Genomic DNA, 20080 nt, shown 5'->3' with positions numbered 1-20080 from the left:
TTATCTGCAAGGCAATCTCAAATTCATTCACAAACTCGTGACATTATGACGTTGAACGAAGTGCAGAGGCTGTACTTGTATACAAAAAGATATTTCTCTTCAGCTTTGTCTTTAACATGCATTCTCCACCTTCTAAACCAGGGGCGGGCAACTTCTTCGGTCGGCGGGCCTGATATGAGAAAATGAAGTACTTGGAGGGCCGGATTCCTGAATAGATTGGAACGCAGCTTTGTCTTATTAATGTTCATGGTCGAAAATGTTTGCTCATAAATGTATGTAGACCCCAACAGAACAAGTAGATTCATGGCCATCTTTCTCAGGTTGGCAAACTTGGACTTATTCAGTGACGCAATACAGGGATTGCGGCAAAATGTGACCGCAGGCCACATTATCATGTAAGACCGGAAACTGTCTGCGGGCCGCTCAAAATCCCGTCGCGGGCCGTATGTTGCCCACCCCTGTTCTAAACCAATCCATTCGTGTACTGTACTTAATACGCCAACAATCCCAATCCAGCATTAATAAAGGACTCCTATATAAAAATAGGAGTTTCATAATACTGAGAGGGCAATACAACAGCTTCTACCAGGATTGTAACCAAGTAATTTTTTAGGACTCGAATCAAGTCAAGTCATATGGGAAGATGAGTTAAGTCAAGTCGAGTCAAATTAATGATTGGATCAAGTCATGTCATTGGCTGTACCTTTAACCGATCGTTCGCAGTAACATTAAATGTCTGTAATTCCGTTGGTCAATAAATTAACAACCAAGATTAAATGACTTGGTCAACTTACTTTCCGAGGCTCGATTCAAGTCAAGTCATTTCAAGCATTGACTCGAGTCGAGTTAAGTAATTTAAAAAAGTGATAGTGATAGTGCCATTACAACACTGGTAACCAGGGTTGTTTGTTCTGACTCGAGTCAATGTAAGTTGTGACTCGAGTCTAAGTCTATATCTTTCAATGTAAAAACTATTTTGTAAAGACGTCACATTATGAGTTGCGTTAAATTGGTTGCTATAAAGTCATAACTATCTACAAATTATTAATTAATACTAAGTTAATACTTTTTAGGAAGAATCGTAATTTTTTTTTAAATGCTCAACGTGACTCGACTCATTACAAGTAACAACACTGGTTTTCACCAATCCTTGAGCTGAACAGTTCCAGAGCCATTTTGTTTAAGAGATGCCTGCAATATATAAAAGTGATAACACTTGGCATATTCAACTAATTTCTGCTCTTTTTTGTCGAAAATGACATTTCCGTTTGTTTTTCAAGTGTACTTGCGGTAGTGTGCTAGCGGAAGCTCTTTGGGTTAAAGTTCATGCATAACCGCTACATTTACAAATACGCCGTTTGCGTTTTATTGCAGAGTAGCAGACCTATAGGCTACTGTAGTAAAAAATCGCATATTTTGGCTTTCATAATGTTAAAATAGGTATTTTCGAATTTTCCAAAGATTTTCTTGTCTGCTTCGTTATTGACAGTCAACCTTTCGGTTAGGATTTACTGCATTTTTCTCGCAGTTACTACTCTAAGCTATTTTGACGCTATCCCATCAGAAAAGAGTGAACAACCTTGAACACGCATGTGAAAAGGAAAGGAAAACTTCAAGCAGTTTGGCTGGTGTTATTGGATTTAGATTAGTCTTCTAATTCGACACTTAGTGTTTCAAACCATGGAGCTGGACCTCAACGTTGTGGACTATTTGCAAGTAGGTTGTTATTAAATGTATAACGGCCCTAGGGCTTTAAAGTTTGATACAAAATTTAGGCTACGTATAAGACTATAGGCCTAGCTTGTAGGCCCTTGGTATATGCTGCGCTATTTGCCAGGGGAATCTTAGGTCGGTATGTATATAGGGAGAACAGGTGGAATTAACCAGACTGAAGTTTGAAAATTTATCAATGCGAGCATTAAGCATGCTGTCATTACTTACGAACCTGGAAAGTGGGGCAGTTTTCGACGAGAACTCATGCGTGCAACAACGAAAATTTTGGTGAAATGGCGTTCACTTAAGCCATAAATCTTTGTTTATTTATTGTAAATTGATATTTAAGCAACCAGTTTGTCTTTATTTATTTTAAATCGGCGTGAAAATATAAAAGTTCAGTGTGCACGTTGATAAACTTCTTGCATGTTGGTCCAACACTTTCCACTATGATGGTCATCACTCATCAGATGTATGTGCCTGACTGGAAAGTACCAAGTACGGCAGTTTTCGACAAGAAATCATGCGTGCAAAGATGTAAATTTTGGCATGATGGCATGCTCTGTTACCTTAACTCTTTGTTAAGTACCTTGATGTATTTTGGTGTTCAAACAATCTGTATTTTCTTTGTTTATTTATTATAAAGCGTCATGAAGATAAAAAAGTTTGCTATGTGTATTAATGAAAGTCGTGAGCGCAGTTGCCACATTTTACACCATGTTGTATGTTGGCTTGGTAGCCAAGTGGTTAGAGTGCTGGGCTTGCAATATTTCGGCTCATGTTTCATACCCAATAACGCTAGGGCGGTTTGTCAAAATCATGGCAGGGTTTACCAAGATCTACGATGTACAAACGCACTAACTCTAGTGTGCAATGGCTAGCCAAGTTGTCATTTATTCAGTTTTTCTCCAGTGCACGTCTAGCCTAACACTTGTCACTGTAGATTTATCCAACACCTTATTAAAAAACCCTGTGGACCAGATAAATTTTCATCGATTCTTATCAAAATTTTGTCCAACCGTGATGGTTAAATGGATGAAACCAGGCATGCTCATTCATCATGTTTCAACAATTCTAAACATATAATTTCAAAGTTTTACTTGTGACATTTTTTCTGCTATGATTTTTGTGTTTTGTGAAAAGTATTGTAACTTTTCGCTTTGATACATACTGCAAATGCAAAGTTGTGGCTTCGAATTATACAAACAAAAAAGAAATCTTTTTAAGAGTGTAAATTTAGACTATTAAGTGGCTATTTATTTAGCTCCCAAATTAAGGTTTCTACAAAGTCAAGTGTACAAGCAGTTTACTTGAAATTTATTTTAGGTGTGCAAAATACAGACCGTGTAGCGCTACTGTTGTAATGCTCATTTTGCAAGGCTGTAACAATGCTTGTTTCTGTTTAGGGTTTCTGATGACTGGCGAGTAAATCAAATTTTGGGCAATACGATATAAAAAGTCAAAAAAACAAATTTAAAATTTTTTGTTTATCGAGACTATCGGAACTAGCACAAAGGCTAGCTCTATAACTGGGGCTCGAGTGATGAGAAATCCTTGTCGGGTTTAAGTCGAATAGCAAAGAATTTCACCAGTCCAAGGATAAAGATTACCCCAGCATACCATCAAATCCAAACCAGATGCAAATAAAAATGACTTACGCTACAGGTTGTTAAATCAATAATTAAGCGTACTGTCCATTAGGGAATAAGTTTCACTCGTTGTAATCTAACAATACAGTCAATCAGTGTAGCATTAGATAACTTACTGTTTGGCTGCAATTATTTGTATAATTGCAGTACAGTACTAGACTGGTGTTCAGTTATTTCTTGTCTTAGCCTGTCCTACAGTATTACTCCTCCTTGACATGTAAACCATTCATTTACTAGATTTATCAATTATTATTGCTTATTTTTGAAATTGTCACAAAGAAAATTTAAACTAAAACTGAATTATTTATTAGTTTTTTTGTCCTTTTTTAGGTTAACTTTATTCTACCTTTTCATCAAAATTTAACTTCAATTCAACCTTAAATGACTAAACTAATATCAACTATTTTCATTTTTAACTATCTTTACCAATAAACTGTGTGACCTAGTTAGGGTTTGAGTATATGTCACTTTCATTCTTTATTGAGCAGGTTGCTGTAACAGACAGAAAATGCATGAAAATCCTTCCAAATAATGACAAACGACGTGTCACTCAAAAAATTGTGATTGGTGATAAAAATGGGATCCTGCAATGCTTTGGTATTAAGAAAAGAGATATTAGTGTGAGTTGAGTGTAATGTGGTGATTTCTATTTTATTATCATAAATTTATGCTGCTATTTTTTTGAATGCATGCATATAATATGATATAGTGTATATACATACGTTGGAATGCATACATTTGTATTTTTTATGTATGCCTATGTACTCAGTATTTTAATAGATATTTGACTTTACATGACCTTGATAGTTTGATAATAAGTTACTTGTGTGATAATTACTTTCAAGGCATCTCTTACTAATAAAGTTTGTAGTTTTTGTTTTGTCATTTTGAACTTCTGTCTTAACAAAGAACTTTAACTACCATAATAGTTAGATATGTTTGTATTGACTTAAAAAGCAAATATGATGTAACATGAATACATGATAAATATTTATGCTCAGAGTATATTTAAACTTCAACCTGGTCCACCCATAACCAGAGTTGAACTCGGTGGTGCACTTGGGACTCCACAGGATAAAATATTTGTTGCTTCTGGTGCTGAAGTAAGAGGATTTTCACGAAAAGGAAAAAAATTTTTGGATTTTAACACAAACCTCACTGAAACCATTTCAAATCTGTATGTTTTAATTCCTTAATAGGAAAGTATTTTTTACACTATTTAACTTTTATTGCACCTGTTGTATAACATGGTAACAACAATGTAATGTTTACAGCTTTGGGATAAAGTATTGTTTAAAAGTTTTGTTTTTCTAAGCATTTTTGCTTTTTTGCAGATTTGTTAGTGGAAGTGATCTTCTTGCCGGTGGCCTGTACATATACAACCATTTTTCTGACTGTGTTGATCAAGGTTACTATTTATCGAATGATAAAATAAATGATATGATATGCCTTCCTGTCAGTCGCAATCAAGAAGATAAACTTATACCAATCCTTGCATGCAATGACAGGATACTGAGGGTTTTAGATGTACGTTAAACTTGGTTTATATCTTTGGTTAAGTGAGTGTTATTACCTGTTTTCCATCAAAAAAGCATGCTACTTGTGTGAAGTGCATTGACATACTAGCACATATGCACAAGGTCAACAACAAGTTTTTGATTGGTTGTTGAAGGGATGTGACCTTTCATGTGAAATTGAGGTATCCGGAGCTCCCCAGTGCATGACGCCATTCAAAGGAAATGGTGGTGAAGAGGAGAAGGAGCTTGTTTATGGCACCAGTGATGGAAAGATTGGACATGTTATGCTGGCAGAGTGAGATTTTGAAAAATTGCTCACCCCTTGCTTTACTGCAAAATAATGCGATGTGATGATAATGAAAAATTTAATAGAATAAATTTAATAGAAGTTTAATAGGATCATGTAAAAGGTTATTTGATAGGAAATTCCAAGCTCTGTTATACATTGAATCAAGTCTATATAGTTTGAACATTACCTTCGAATGTTTTTAGTGAGCAGCCAATATACAAGTGGGAAATATCAAATGACAAGAACTTTGGAGGAATATCCTGCATGTCTCATCATGACATAACAGGAGATGGTGTAAATGACTTACTGATAGGAAGAGATAGTGGAGAAGTCGAAATATATAGTTATGATGTTGCTGATGAACCCATTTTACGTTTCAGTCATGTAAGATTACATTCAACTTTCATTTTCTTGATCCTACTCAATGGAAGCTTTTTTGCACTTTTTTGTTGCGTTTTGAATGTAAGCGTTTCTAAGTTAGAAAATATGTGCAGAATCCAAAAAGCCCAGAATTTCCTTAAAATATGCATTCTATCTACAGAATTGCAATGAGAGTGTCACTTCAGTACAAGGTGGGGTGGTTGGAGCTCTCGGATTTGATGAAGTCGTTGCATCTACATACTCAGGCTGGGTGACAGGTCTCACCACTGAGCATATGCAGAAAAGAGTTACTGGTTCAACAAGTGCAACTACTACCAATGTCATTGGCGCTGAATTGGATGAAGACACGGAAAAGAAGTTTGCTGGCTTACGGTGAATATTTCATATTGGTGAACCGGCGTAGGTCCCTTAAAAATTTCAAGCCACATTGTCTATTGTTGGATGCTAAAGCAGTAAAAGCTGCTCACTAAAACTTTACATCTGATTACACTGGTCAACAATTTTTCAAAAGTTGTTTGCTTCCGATAAGAAAACAGTTGATTCTTATGCATTTTTGGACGCTCAATCCAAAAATGTCGGTTAAAATTGCTGATTAGCTCTAGTTTAAAAGATAAAAACTTTTTTCATTTTTGCAGTAGATCTACATATGGCAAGCCTTGGTGCACTTTATTGAACACAACAGTAACAATCTACAAACAGTGTAATAATTGCATGCGTTTATATTTCAGCATAGCATATGCAACAAATAATTTGTCACTTTTCAAATTTAAATTTCGAATCTATTTTATCTGTTCTTTTCCTTTTGGCCTGTCGCTTGTATACGGTTAATGGAGCATCCCTAGATATCATCCAGCAAAAATCATCAAGCATTGATTGATTCTGTTTTCCCTGGTACCTCCTTGCCATTGTAGATATGCATTGGTGAAATCGCTCACCATGCTCATCACTAACGTCTCCACAGTTTGGTGGAAAAAAATCCAGGTGCGAGTCCAAAAAATGTATCTTCAATGACATATTGCACCCCATGCATCTGTATGCTTTAATGAGATTGGACACCAATTCCGTGTAGTTGTCAGCTCTTTTGTTCCCCAAAAATTTTGTGGCCAGCAACTTAAACGCTTCCCATGCAATTTTCTCTTTGCTAAATAACACTTGATCAAATGCACCGTCTTCGAGAAGGTGCCTTATCTGGGGACCTATAAACACACCTTCCTTTATTTTGGCTTCGCTCATTCGAGGAAATTTTTTGCCGAGGTACATGAAACCAGTTCCTGCTTTGTCCATTGCCTTGACGAAGTTCTTCACTAAACCCAGTTTTATGTGCAACGGTGGCAACAAAATCTTATTTGATTCAACAAGTGGTGGATGTAGAACGTTTTTCTCCCCTGGAGTTAATGATTGACGGAAATGCCAGTCTTTCTTGATGTAGTGGGAATCTTTCGCTCGACTATCCCATTCACAAAGAAAACAGCAGTACTTAGTAGGCCTATAACCTAGCTGCAGACCCATAACAAGAGCTACTATCTTTAAGTCACCACACAGCTGCCATTGATGTTGGTCATACTTTATGCATCTTAGACGTTGCTTTATGTTGTCCTATGTCTCCTTCATATGAACTGCGTAACCCACTGGGATCGATGGCATGGTGTTTACATTATGCAGTAAAACGGCCAAAAAAATAATATGAATAGACCTACCTTCCAACAAATATATTAAGTGCCCAACTCTATCTGACCAATGCAAGCTACAACAGAAAAACGCACACTGCTTTCCGCGTCAGCAAGTAAAGCACATTTTGGCATGGTGCCATATCTCAAAAACTAGAGCTAATCAACAAATTTCAAGTTGATATTCGTGATCAGCGACCCCAAATTAGCCAAGATTGACCTCATTCATTTCAGAATCAAATTGGCTGTTGACCAGTGTTATAACAGCTTCGATTAATTAATTATTATTGTTACCACTGGGAACTTGTGGCCAAACTGGACGATTCCAAGGTGGTCACATTAAGCAACTTCTACCATAGCTAGTTATTTAAATTAATAGTCTTAAAATATATTAATATAAGTCATTGAATGAACTTATAATAATCTGCTTCGTATATTCTAGAGCTGAAGTGGAAACTTTGCAAATGAAAGTGAAAACTGAAAGGGAGAAACATGCTGAAAGAACTAATAAAGCAGTTGCTTCTGGAAACAGTGCTTTATCTCGCGCTACAACATTCCATGTCAATGATCGCTTTGTATTGTCCTCGTCTGATGCCAGTTATCAATTGAGCATTGAAGTGCAAACTGCCATTGACCACATTGTATTACAGGTAAAAAAATAGGATACAGTGACAAAAAATGAGAGTTTTGCCTGAAAGTGGCAAAATAAAGATTAAATGCATTTCTTCTCTTGCATTGACCTGCAACAATTATGTAGCTGTAGTATTGCGTTTGGTGATATAGAGTGATGTTCCTATTGATCTGTTGGACGTTGACAAGACCTCAGCGGTTGTTTCATACACTTCCACACAACCTAATGCCTCTGCTAGTGGTGGAAATGACAATTTCCTTTTAGCAACTTATCGCTGCCAAGCAAGCACAACAAGGCTTGAGGTAACATTTCGTTTGTTTTCACAAAATTTGTATATACTAATATACAGCATAGTAATTTCGTTTTAAGGTAAGTTTAACCTAACTAAATTCGTTATGGGTGGATAGCATCGTCTTTGAAATTAGTACCAGTTTCATAAATTGTAAAATTAGATAAAAATTACATACTTCATATTAGGTGCAAATACGGTCAATTGAAGGCCAGTATGGTCACGTGCAAGCTTACATAGTTCCAAGGCTGCAGCCCAAAACTTGTGTGCTTAGAAGATATCCTATAAGACCTTTATCGTTGCATCAACGAAAGCATTATATCGATGAAAAACGGTAAACTTTTTCTGGCTGGATTAGATACAGTTAGCATAAAATCCCGCTTTGGTGAACAGGTCCAAATTTAAAATGTAGCATATACATTTTTCCAGGCCAATGAACACACTAACGTTATCAGGACCATTCAGCATAGCAGAAATTCACTCATGGATTGCATTCTGCTTGCCCGATCTACCAGAACGACCGCCAACAGGTGATGTTGTAACTTTGTATTTCATCAACACCTTCCTCGATACACAACTAGAATGTATTTACCGGTAAGTTTCGTTGAGCCATCAAGAAGGGCTTCATTTTTTTATTTTGTATCTTGCCACTTTAAAGTTAGGTCACAAGTTTGGTTATTATTTGGTTTATATTATTATCTTTTTATGAGATGTTGATTTTTGATACTATCATAAGTACTGCATGTGGTTAAAATTTTTGTATTCACTACAGAAAAGGGGAAGGAGTCTTTCGATCAGACAACATATCAAGCATCTCCATTCTGAAGGACATCCTTACCAAAGAAGCGACCACAAAAAAGATTACGTTGAAAATTCAATACGAGTTAAGTGACGATTCCATTGCCCACACACTACAGCTCTTGCATCCAAAGCTTGATCACCAGTTGATGCTCGCAAAAAAAGTTCAATTACTTGATGCATTGCAGGTGAAAATTTCCCAATTTTTATAACGTATTTTACTGAGTTTTTAAATACGTTACATAACTTTGATGTTAATTACAGAGCAATCATAACTGTTTTAAAGCTAGTTTAGGAGGACTATTTATATCATATAAAATATATCTCAGTTAAACAATTGACCATGATTGCATTTCAGGAACTTCGTGTCCATGAAGGAAATTTAGATTTTTTGGCACCAGAATATCAGTCAATTTTATTGGATGCTGAAGAAATTAAACGTGAATTCCAAAAGCAGCCAGCCCGTCTAGAAAGACTCTATGGTAAAGCTTTCAAAGCAACAACAGAATATTTTTATGAAATCTATAGCCAGGCGCTAATTGTTCAATATTTTTTGCAGGCATGATCACTGACCTCTACATTGACAAGTACAAGTTTAAGGGCGTTAACGTTAAACAAAAAGTTCCCCAGCTTTTGGAGACTTTGGACAGTTACGAACTCCCAGCTTTGATAGAATTTTTTCAGCAGCCATCTTATTAACACAAATTGTTGCACTTTTTTGTTTATCCCCTGTTCAATATTAATAAATAAGTAAGATTGGTTCTTTTTTGGTTTGAGCTTAGTGCGACTTGAAGAAAACATTAGTACTGTTACTAGGAAAAGATTTTTAATTTAGAGGACATTAAGCATTTTTACACGTGCGCAAATAAACAAATAATAATGATAGTTATTATAATATCACAAATACATAATTTACACACAACTCTTATCCACCACACGATCCGTCTTCACCAGTGCGTGCTATACCAAACCCGACACGACGGGATAAGTTAAACAACGAGCAACGATTAAGTAAGCCGGAATAATTTAATTAATCACACTGGCGCGGAAGCTTCATGAAGTTCATTTATGTGTATTGGCTGTTGGTCCTGTGAATTGCGCCTCTCTTGCTGCTCTAGGTGGTCGATTGCCTGTCAAAAATTAGGTTTATACCACTCGTACTTTTTAAACAGGCCGCACAAAATCTGCCGTTTTTACCTGCACAATTGTTTCCAGATTTCGTCTTGTTGTAACTGCGTCAATATGTCTAAGCAACGGTGGTGAACCCGGTCCGTCCGATAGCATGGACAACATTGCGGGATTAGATAGCGATGCTTTTATTTCGGGTTTCTGCGTTTTGTCACCAGGGCACGGATCTGATGACGACCTTGTGCTCTGCGTTTTCGTTACAAAGATCGAATTCAGTTTTAATTCGCTCACAGCATTGCTGATTTTATTGAAATGCATGCAATTACTGATCGTCCAGTAGTACCACTAATTACAAAATGGGAGACATGCATAAGCTGACAGTATTAGCCACACTCACCCTAACTATAGAAACGTTTTCCACATTAGCATGTTCTTCGGGGAACACGCATTTGCTTTCTTCATCGCTGACAGTAGCCGCACTGTCTGTTGTCGTGTTCGACATGCTACGCTCGCCCCTGACACGTAGAACTTTATCCATTGGGACTAGCGGGAGGTACTGCGTTTGGATTCGGCTCCCAGGAAGGGTGACATTTCCAGGAAATGAACTTGAACAGAGCCGAGACATGGTAGGCACAGCGTTGAGCTGAGTTAAAGTCATGGAAAGTGGTGGGACGGTGTTAAGTTGATTTAAAGTCATTTCCTCGGTTTTTGGCTGCACCCGCTGTATGGTAGGTTGTAAGATGTATTGCGACGCGTTGGCCGGCTTCGAAGGTACAGCTGCGATGGAGACCTGACAGTTGTGTGGAGTAGTAGGTGTCAGCAACTGTTCCTGCCAGACTGGCTTCCCAGCGGAATAGGCTGGCGTGAGAGTCATATAGGTGTGGGTGGCCGAATGAGGGTTATTTGTCAGCATAACTTGATTGATGGGCGGACTCGCGATCGTAATCTGCTGCTGGGCGGCTATCACCGAAGAAGCAACCTGTTCGAGTTCAGCAGGCAGGGTTGCGATGGAATGCTGGAGAGGAATTGTTGTCTGTATGGACCGGCCTTGCACTGAAAGGGTATTAGGCAGCGCATTTATCGTTTGAATAGTAGAAGCGTTCGAAGAGATGGGAGGCTGAGCAGATAAAACGGCGTTGTAAGTGTGGGAACTCGGGGAGGAGAGGGGAGCTTGCTTCGCTACCGCAAAGTTCGTTTCCTGTACTGGCATTCCAACTGCAATCTATAGAATGCCAAATAAAACTTGTTAAAAGAGCTGAACTAAATTTGAGTACAAAGATAAAAGTAGTGATCATAAAACCTGCCTTGGGAACTTTGTTTAACGGGGACGAAGTCTCACTCATATGAGTCGGTTCAATCGCTCTCTTCTTTAACGGCTGTCTTGACCTCGGGACACTCACAGAGCTTTTGCTCTAAGAGTAATCAATAATTAATAAGTCGGGTATAACTTCTACTGCAGGGGTGTCAAACTCAATCGCTACAGGGGCCAAAACTCAAACTTATTTAACGCCGCGGGCCGTAAAGATAAAACTTGATTGAACGTTTCGTGACACGAGTACATGAATTGGAACAGGCACCAAATTTTTGATGTTTTTGACAATTTTTGATTATTCTTCTCTTACATCGTTATGTTTCATTCATCTCCTTGCAAAAGCATTACAGAATTAACAAACAATAAAGAAAAAAGCAGCCTAAATTACAAGCGTTAGAATAAATCGATTTATTCTATCGTATGATGGGGCAACTGCTGTATTGTGCGATTTGTAATAATCTTGTTTCTTGCTTGAAAAAAGTAAGTTATGCTGTACAATGATCTCGCGGGCCGGAAATAGTGCAATGTATAAAATAACATTGCGGGCCAAGTTTTATTGTAAAGCGGGCCGGGAGTTTGACACGTATGTTCTATTCATCTATTGCGTCAACAGGACATGGTGACATCGTTACATAGATGACACCTACCTGTATACAACTAGTTTCAACGTCAACATCCTGCGCAATAGTGACGCACAGGGCGGGAGGAGGAGCAATGTCCGGCGAGGGTTGGACGTGAGGTTGAACTAGCTGGAGCGGAGTCAAGCTGGTTGTGTTGTACGGAAGGACAGGAGAAGTCTTAACAGCAGTCACTCGTTCGTCCTGTAAGTAGGTCAGAAGTCGTTAAGATTCCTTTAAATCGCATCACTCAAGCTGCAATGTGTCATTTATGTCGTTTATAGCGAGTATAGTACTAAGCTTATTTTAGAATACGTGATTTCACTGCTAGTTTTAAGAAATTTCAGAGAAAGTGCGTATACCTTTTCATAAACGGGAACCTTTTGATCTTGAGAAATTAACTTTGCTGAAACAATTTGCATGGATTCTGGAATGTTGGGTATTGGAATAACTCCGTTAGTCTCTTTTGCTTCCACCTTATTGAGGACTTTTGTCACACCTTTACGATGTTGCTGAGTAACTGTCTGGGCGATTTCGCGTAATTTCTCCGGATAAATTTGAGCTTCCAGACTGCGAATCTATATCAAAATAACAAAACTGGACTTTACATAACGTTGGGTATGATAATGTTTTTTCTGAAATGTGATCTTCCACCACGGACCTTTTCTTCAAGGACCATTCTTAATCTTCGTTCCTTATCCAGCTGTTGACGAACTTCAATTGCATCCTTTCGGATGTCCTCCAGATCTTCTTCTCGTGGACTTCCAATACCTTCGTCCTAAAATATCGTTTTGTCAAAAAGCCGTTCACACTACGAAACCGACTTAAAGCTGATTCGCTAATAACATAAACTAGCGCTGCAAAATTGTCTAGACTCACTTTTTCTGAAACGTCAGCAATTAAAGCTCTTTGTTTAGGATTGTTGCATTTGCATTCGAGTAAGGCACGTCGGTATTTTTCATTCTGGTCCAAAAGCTTCAATTTATCATTTTCCAGCTGAAAGATATATTCTGCTGTTTGTTGCAAAATGGCAGCCTGAAAACACAAGTCGATCGTTGATTTGTCAAGGCAAAAGTTTCTAAGCAAGGTCACGTGAAATTGTGACCAGCCGACTGCTTCAAGGCTAATCTCTCGTAGTAACTGCGTCGAATATCAATTAAACAAGATTTGTTGGATTTACGTCTATATCGTAATTACTGTATTATATTGTATATGTATTGCTTATAGTTGCGCCATAAATCTTTTCTAGTCGTACCTTGCTTAGTTTGTCGCCGTCACTGTGAGGCAGAATTGTTTTCAATGATTTGAAGCCAGCATTGATGCTTTGCATTCGACGTCTTTCGTTGCTGTTTGCAATTTCCCGCCGAACTTTGCGGTCTTGCTCGCGTTGTCCGTATATGTCTGTTAATGCGACGTCTTCAGCAACCGCAATAACTCTTGGCTCTCTGATTATACATGACAAGTTCATATAATTGCACGTTAAAGCTGTTATGTATCGAAGTTAATGTTAAAGTTATATCTTTTGTAAGCCTAAATTAGTAGTGTTAGCAATCAAAGAACGAAACGTACATGTTCTGCGCGCAAATCGATGCGAGACCTGGAAGGTTTAGACTTCCCGAAGAGCCGGGTGGACAAGTGGTTGGTGTTGCAACAGTTATCATATTAGACTTCGCGTACCTACCATACACACGGATAGTTTAGCATCACATACATCGGCATTTTTAAAGTCAAGAATGATCAAAGCTATCTGCTTTTTTATAAATACATTTAAACAAGGCTTACAATATGAATTAAATGTTCACAAAAGAACGTCAATTGGTCAATCCACTGCTTTCAAAATATACATATAGTAGTAAGTTTAATCAGTGAACCGGATCGCGCAAACAATTCTCTCTTTCTGCGACCGTTTGTGTAAAGGACGGAAATCGTTAGGTCACATGACACCATTGTCTGAGAACGAAAAGCTGATGCTGGAAAGAACAAAGTGGAATGTACGAGATAAACAGGATCTTGTTTTGCAATCGCCTCCCCGCGTTTGATTAAAGAGAGAAAGCTTACGAAGGCACAGAGACGTGCCTCCCGATCAGTCGTATAGTAGGGCGGGGAGTGAAAATACTTCCTATGGAACAGCTGACATATGGAGTGACTTGAAACCGCGTTTAACCAGCCACACACACACCGCTTAAAACCGCCGATTTGCTCAAAACAACTTTGTGTTAAAAAATATTTAAAGCTGGTTCTACCCACATTAAAGCGAATTTCTAACTTTAACCAAACGGAGAGGCAAGTAGAAAAGTGCATTATAGTGGACACGTTTATCGATAAGTCAAATACGAAATTTGGCGTCTATTTAACCACAAAGTTAACTTCGCACAATTATGGCAGGGTACAAAATAACGATTGCCACGATTGCAAGTAGGCCTGTACCATCCAAATAATGTCAATCAGCTTTTCTCTGAGCATCAAAAATTACAAATTGCACTGAAATAAAGCAGAATGCGACAACGGTTGCTTCATTGCCTGCGTTACACAATACGACAAAAGATAAAGGTCACGTCATCACAACTGAATATGTATCGATACGAAATTCGACTGAGTACATAAATGCGCGCGTCTACGTGACCGGGTAGTGGAGTATGAGTAAACTGAAGCAAATCCAGACACCTCTCTCCATGAAACTGATCAAACAGGAAGTTTGACGGAAAACATATTACCTGTCACTGAAAGAAATGCTTTGTTTGTTTTAGGATCTACCACAAAAGGCAAGTCCGATTTCGATTGTCCACAATCAAGCACTTGGTTATATATTAAGAAACGCGTTTAAAAAGTTTGTAAACAGATCGCAAGATATACCCTCTGACCTTAATGACAAGCCTTTGTGTAGCAAAAGCTTGCACAAACTTACTATTAAAAAAAGGAAGCATTTCAGCAAGAAAATGTTTTTTGTGCATTATCGACCAAATAACCTAACAGTACGGATAATCATAATTTAATCTTTTACAATGTTTTAAAATTTAAAGTCTTATACAACTACAGGTACGAATTCTGGAAGACCGATAACTTCTTATCATACCAGCTGACTGTCAGCTGATCTGCAAGCAGACTCTCATATTCATCTTTTTTTTCTGGAGATAAATTGCGTGAACGCATGCTTTCTGCAAAGCAACATGGCAAACCCCATGAACACCTCACACTCAGCTCAGCTCAGCTCAGCTCAGCTGATCAGTGGTGATTCATTGACAAGTTCGCACTCCTGAATTTGAAGTTTGTCGAGCGCAGGCGCTTCACTTACCGATTTCGAGAGTATAAGCGAAGGTGACGTGACCGCATAGTCAACGCATGGTGAATATAATTTGCAAAACATCTGCAAATCGCGATAGTGGGTAATAATGTCTGTTACGGTAACTTGGATGGGAAGAAGCAACGTTGGCAACCAAGCTGTTTTTCATAATAATTACACTGGTTGCGTAAGTCCAGTGCATATAGGGCTAACATATACAGAGCTGCGGGAGAGCGGCTCAGGCAAAAGATTGTGGTTCAACTAAGTGCATAAAATGCAGAGTTCTTTCTGACCAACAGAAAAACATAAAACATTGGCTAAGCTCAGCTGATCACGTGACGGCCAATCAGATCATCGAACGTAGGGTTGTCCGAGTCCATTTAGCGTAAACAACCCACAGGCGGCCTACTTCTGCGAATGTGCGGACACAACGTCCAATATTTGGCAATGAAAAGGTCTGGAACCACGGACAATGTACTAAAATTGCCATTGCGCAAACATGTTGCAAAAAGGGATTTGCACTTTAATGTAACAAACAATACTGGATTTTACAAATGTTTTACGTTAGTCCAACCCATTACCACTTTTTCATCGCATTGACAAACTGAAAAACGTTTGGCTTAAATTTGAACTACAACGTTGTCTCTAACCAATAAAAAGCACATTTATCGAAAATCGTGACACCAGCAAATGTTGCAATTTGCACGATTAACATTCATGCAGAAGAGCACTGCGAATGCCGGAAATTGATACACCAAAAACGGAAGACGCGCGCAAAATAAGCACAATCACAATGACAGAGGTCCGTTCACACCGCAAATAATGTTGATCCATATATCCTCCTTACTGCTGAAAGCTTATTACAAATATGAGCTACTGCGATATGGAGACGAGTAAGAAGCTTAAATAACATAAATGGGCATTCCTTTGGTAAGCAAAATTTAAAATGCTGTTTGGACTAACTTTACATATGTGTAACATAAAAGAATCCTTGTAAATGCAATGGATCAAACAAGGAAACATTTACGAAAAGTGTCATAAAAAGCTTGTAATTTAGCACCATGCCATTGCGACGCGGTGAACAAACTACATTGGATAACACAATAACTACTGCATGTTATTACTACGGTTTACACTTACAGTAATTCACAGCTTTATTTCGCCATTACCGAAAATACAATTGTAGTCGGAAACGTTCGCCAGTTGGAGACACAAAAAGAACCTGGTTGTAAACCTTTGGAATATTTTCTGAATGCTTTGATTGATTAAGATTCACCTGGCTGTATGCCACGCAGACAAAGCAGGCGGTTAAAAGAGAGAAAATAGCACTGCGCAGAAACCTACTACGCAAAAGCGCGCCAGATCAAGATCCAAGATATAATCGCGTGCACGCACAATCACCCTTTGAAGCGTGAGAGCTGAGCGGAGAGATTACCCGCTGACAAGGCTTGGCTGCTTACGCCAGCGTGATAGCACACTAGTAATACCTGGTCAAATTGGCGAAATTCGGCCTTCGTTAAGGCTAAACACCTGACGTGTTTTTAAAGAATGCACTGACGCATTGCCGCTCAATTCGGAGCTTGATATGACTATCACCTTGATTTATGTGCTCTGCACAACCCATTCAAAAAGAAAAAAACAGGTCGCATTCTTCTATTTATGTGAAAACAACAGTCATTTCAAAACAAGTTCAGTAAAAAGTCCAACTTGCCAAAAACGAAACGTTTAATTAGACGTATTCACCACAACATGTGTCGCAACAAACCACACCGTGCCACAAGTTTGTCCGCACTTCCAATAGTTAAGCACAAAGAACTGCAATGCCTCAGAAAAATATGAAACATGCAGAAAGCATACTACAAAAAATTCGCTATATATACACTTATCTGCAACTGGACCATTTATCACTTAATCGAGATAATTTTTAATCATGAATATTGAGACTGGCACTGATCGATTTGTCACAACATAAAAGTCTCCAACATACAATCACGATGGAAGTGAACAAGGTTACACTTAATTACAACCACTCACACCAAGTTTGGTTGACGCTGTACCTTCATGAAGTAAGATTACAGCAATAAAAAAACCATAAACGTTAAAAATCGCATATTGCAATAATCAACAAAAAAACACCATAATAACATACTAACCTGCGTAGCCAATAGCTATATAAGGAGTAACCTATGTTTCAACATTTATATGGCTACTTCCGTAATGACGAACTTTGCAACGCAGTGAGAAATGGCTACAATAATCAATTAGTAACTGAAGACAAGTTTAATAATCCGCAAACATTATCTTGAATAGAAAATGTGCAAATACCCAAAATGTCACTACACACATTTGCATGACAAAAGTATACCAAGAGGCTCGCATTATTACAAGGCGATCAGCTGTTTCACCATAACATATCCAGCTGTTACGCAAAACCACGTGCCACAACAAAACAAATTTTAGAATATGAAGTTAATCACGCAACATGTATCACAAAGATGTACATACTACAAATAAATATTACCATAGAATATATTGCTTATTAGCAGCAGAATCGTTGTTACGCAGAAACACTTCTAGCTTGGGGACAAGCGACTAATACTGGTAGCCACCGTAGCTTGTCTAGAGTTAATAAACTCAAACCGCGTAGACAACTTACCCGGGTATATTCTGTAGATCCGTTGCGAAACTTGCAGCTTGAATTGCTTCGTTCTCCCACTTCACGTTTTTCTTCGTAAAATACGCCATAAAATCATAAATTCAACCAATTTAATTGCTAAAACTTTGCACTAAATTCACCTCGGATTGTTGTGACGGTAATGGCGGGAAACAAGGAGAGGTAAAGAAGTGTCAGGTCACGAGGCTAAATAGTTCCTATAAGTAAAAAAAGGGGAGACCATCTTCCAAATAACAATACAAAAGAATAAAAAAATCAATACTTTGTAAAAAAGATAATGTTAAACGACAAATTACATTAAAATTAACGCAAAATGTTTGAGATAAAATGGTTAAAATTGGTCAAATACCAAAAGCGGATGAATACTTTGTTGTTAAAAAAGAGGAACCAACCGGCCGGTCAGCTGACTGTAAAAAAGAGAGAGAAAAGAAAAAACATTACGTCATCGTAGTAACAGCTGTGCAGGCGAAGAACGTGCGCGCGCACACACACACCAGCCGTCTGGACTTGCCTACTTGAATGTAGTAAACGGCTGATTCGCCAGTTTTGAAACGTAGTAGGGCGAAATTCAGCCTTTTCATTGACTGGGCGACATTTTATCCACATTAAGCTCTTTCTGTTAGCTTAAATTATGTCCGCCAATTTTGATCATATTGTAATGAGTACATTTCCTGCAAAGCGACAAGGTTTATACTATACAGTGTACAACTATGTCGTTTGAATAAAATAGTAATTTTTGAATAATTATAATCATTTCTTAGATCACTGAATTACGAGTTGACAAAATCTAGGTTTATATCAAAATGTTCAACACTCTTTTTAAAATGATAGTATTTTGACACTGACACTACTTCGGTTCTTCTGACAGTAGAAAAACACTCATTCCTAAATTAATTATCACCAGCATCATCAATTTGTTAAATTACAGTACAGTAACTGCTGTTTGCAAAAGTTACAAATTATGATGTGGCACATTGGCAGCTGGCACTAAGAAAACGAACCGAATACCACATAAAACTGATTCAAAATTCTGATTATCATGTTTACGACAATTGTTTCATGTTTAAATGCTACAAATACACTTCGTTGTCAAGGAAGTGGTTAACTGATGGCAATAAACGCTGTGGCTATGTTGGCTTTGCTTTACAAGTGCCATTGAAAGCATTATAAAATTACAATGGCCTGACACATGGCTGATCGACAAATTGCTGTAACAGCTTTCAAGTAACGTTTCGGGACAGCAAATATGTCGTATACTTCAATTTCAGTGTTAACTTATACATAGGTGGGTAGTACCGCGGTACTATAGTATCGAATTACTGTACCGCGGTACTTTTTCAGTACCGATACCGTCGATACTTTTGAAAAAAAATACCAAATCTCTGTACCGAATTACTTTATCAAGAAATTTCAGTCGGTCCCGGTAATCGGTACTTTTCACGTAATAATTTCAAAATTTTAACAAGTATGTTTTCAAAAATATATGTTAATTGATCCTTGATACCAATTTTAGCATCTGTTCATCTTTTTTAATGTAGAAATGTCAAGTAAAATTGCAAGCGAGTAACGTCACATATGTTTTGACCTGGAGTAACCTTTACCGGGGGCATAATAGCGGCAAACATTGCATTTGCAGCAGCATCTTTTACACAAAAAGTACCGGTACCGAGTACCGACAAAGTACCGAACTACTTTTTTAAAATAGGACCGAATACCGGAACGGTAGGTACATTTTTTGCCAAGTACCGGAACCGTTGCCGACGGTACATTCAAACTATCGACTGCCCACCTCTGAACTTATGTAAGGTTGTCATACATCCTCCTTTTGGAGGATTTGTTCTCTTTTTTCATGTCAATTGAATTGTCCTCCGATGACGCGCTAAAATCCCAAATTGTCCTCCTTTTGGCAATAACATTTTTATACTGGTCGTTTTTATTCGAATTGGCAGCACCTGGCCAACACATGAAGATGCATTTATATATTTTGGGGTTTATATTGAACCACAAAAAAAATCAGAAAGTGTAAACCTCTGTTGGCGCCAAGGCAATGGGTTTAGTGTCCCAGCATGTAGCATGATCGGAAACGTTGCATTGTGCTGTCACAAACGCTTTGTTACAACTGTTCAAAGAGTACG

The 20080-nt window shown here is 38.0% G+C and overlaps 2 protein-coding genes across 4 annotated transcripts; one reads left to right on the top strand and one right to left on the bottom strand.

Moving 5' to 3' along the window:
* The first annotated feature begins 1382 nt into the window (after window positions 1-1382).
* Window positions 1383-9699, top strand: LOC143450643 (BBSome complex member BBS7-like). Of its 2 annotated transcripts, none has more exons than XM_076951278.1 (14): window positions 1383-1716; window positions 3851-3982; window positions 4364-4539; window positions 4697-4889; window positions 5035-5174; window positions 5372-5552; window positions 5710-5921; window positions 7659-7866; window positions 8000-8149; window positions 8325-8470; window positions 8566-8730; window positions 8909-9122; window positions 9293-9416; window positions 9494-9699. In XM_076951278.1, exons 1-14 carry the CDS (start codon window positions 1681-1683, stop codon window positions 9631-9633), a joined length of 2217 nt encoding a protein of 738 aa, XP_076807393.1. In that variant the 5' UTR covers window positions 1383-1680; the 3' UTR covers window positions 9634-9699. The 2 variants fall into 2 exon arrangements, with proteins under 2 accessions (XP_076807393.1, XP_076807399.1); XM_076951284.1 differs by lacking the exon at window positions 1383-1716 and adding an exon at window positions 1801-2001.
* Window positions 9700-9743: 44 nt separating this feature from the next.
* LOC143450627 (uncharacterized) lies at window positions 9744-18094 on the bottom strand. Of its 2 annotated transcripts, XM_076951266.1 has the most exons (12): window positions 18068-18086; window positions 17928-17998; window positions 13561-13668; window positions 13247-13436; window positions 12871-13026; window positions 12653-12769; window positions 12354-12569; window positions 12022-12195; window positions 11367-11474; window positions 10460-11284; window positions 10132-10308; window positions 9744-10064 (listed from the first exon to the last, which is right to left on the bottom strand). In XM_076951266.1, exons 3-12 carry the CDS (start codon window positions 13650-13652, stop codon window positions 9969-9971), a joined length of 2151 nt encoding a protein of 716 aa, XP_076807381.1. In that variant the 5' UTR covers window positions 13653-13668; window positions 17928-17998; window positions 18068-18086; the 3' UTR covers window positions 9744-9968. The 2 variants fall into 2 exon arrangements, with proteins under 2 accessions (XP_076807381.1, XP_076807373.1); XM_076951258.1 differs by having other exon boundaries at window positions 17928-18094.
* Window positions 18095-20080: the final 1986 nt, after the last annotated feature.

Source organism: Clavelina lepadiformis, chromosome 1 (assembly GCF_947623445.1).
Source record: "Clavelina lepadiformis chromosome 1, kaClaLepa1.1, whole genome shotgun sequence".
NCBI classification, from domain to species: domain Eukaryota; kingdom Metazoa; phylum Chordata; class Ascidiacea; order Aplousobranchia; family Clavelinidae; genus Clavelina; species Clavelina lepadiformis.
This window is presented reverse-complemented; position numbering and strand designations above follow the sequence as displayed.

Bases quoted from the DNA above. Each gene is read 5' to 3' on its own strand.
- LOC143450643 (XM_076951278.1), top strand. From the start codon at position 1,681: ATGGAGCTGGACCTCAACGTTGTGGACTATTTGCAA. The intron at 5,922-7,658 runs GTGAATATTTCA...CGTATATTCTAG, and splicing joins AAGAAGTTTGCTGGCTTACG to AGCTGAAGTGGAAACTTTGC. The intron at 8,150-8,324 runs GTAACATTTCGT...ACTTCATATTAG, and splicing joins CAAGCACAACAAGGCTTGAG to GTGCAAATACGGTCAATTGA.
- LOC143450627 (XM_076951258.1), bottom strand. From the start codon at position 18,016: ATGGCGTATTTTACGAAGAAAAACGTGAAGTGGGAGAACGAAGCAATT. The intron at 12,196-12,353 runs GTATACGCACTT...ACCTACTTACAG, and splicing joins AGGTTCCCGTTTATGAAAAG to GACGAACGAGTGACTGCTGT. The intron at 11,475-12,021 runs GTAGGTGTCATC...GATTACTCTTAG, and splicing joins TTGAAACTAGTTGTATACAG to AGCAAAAGCTCTGTGAGTGT.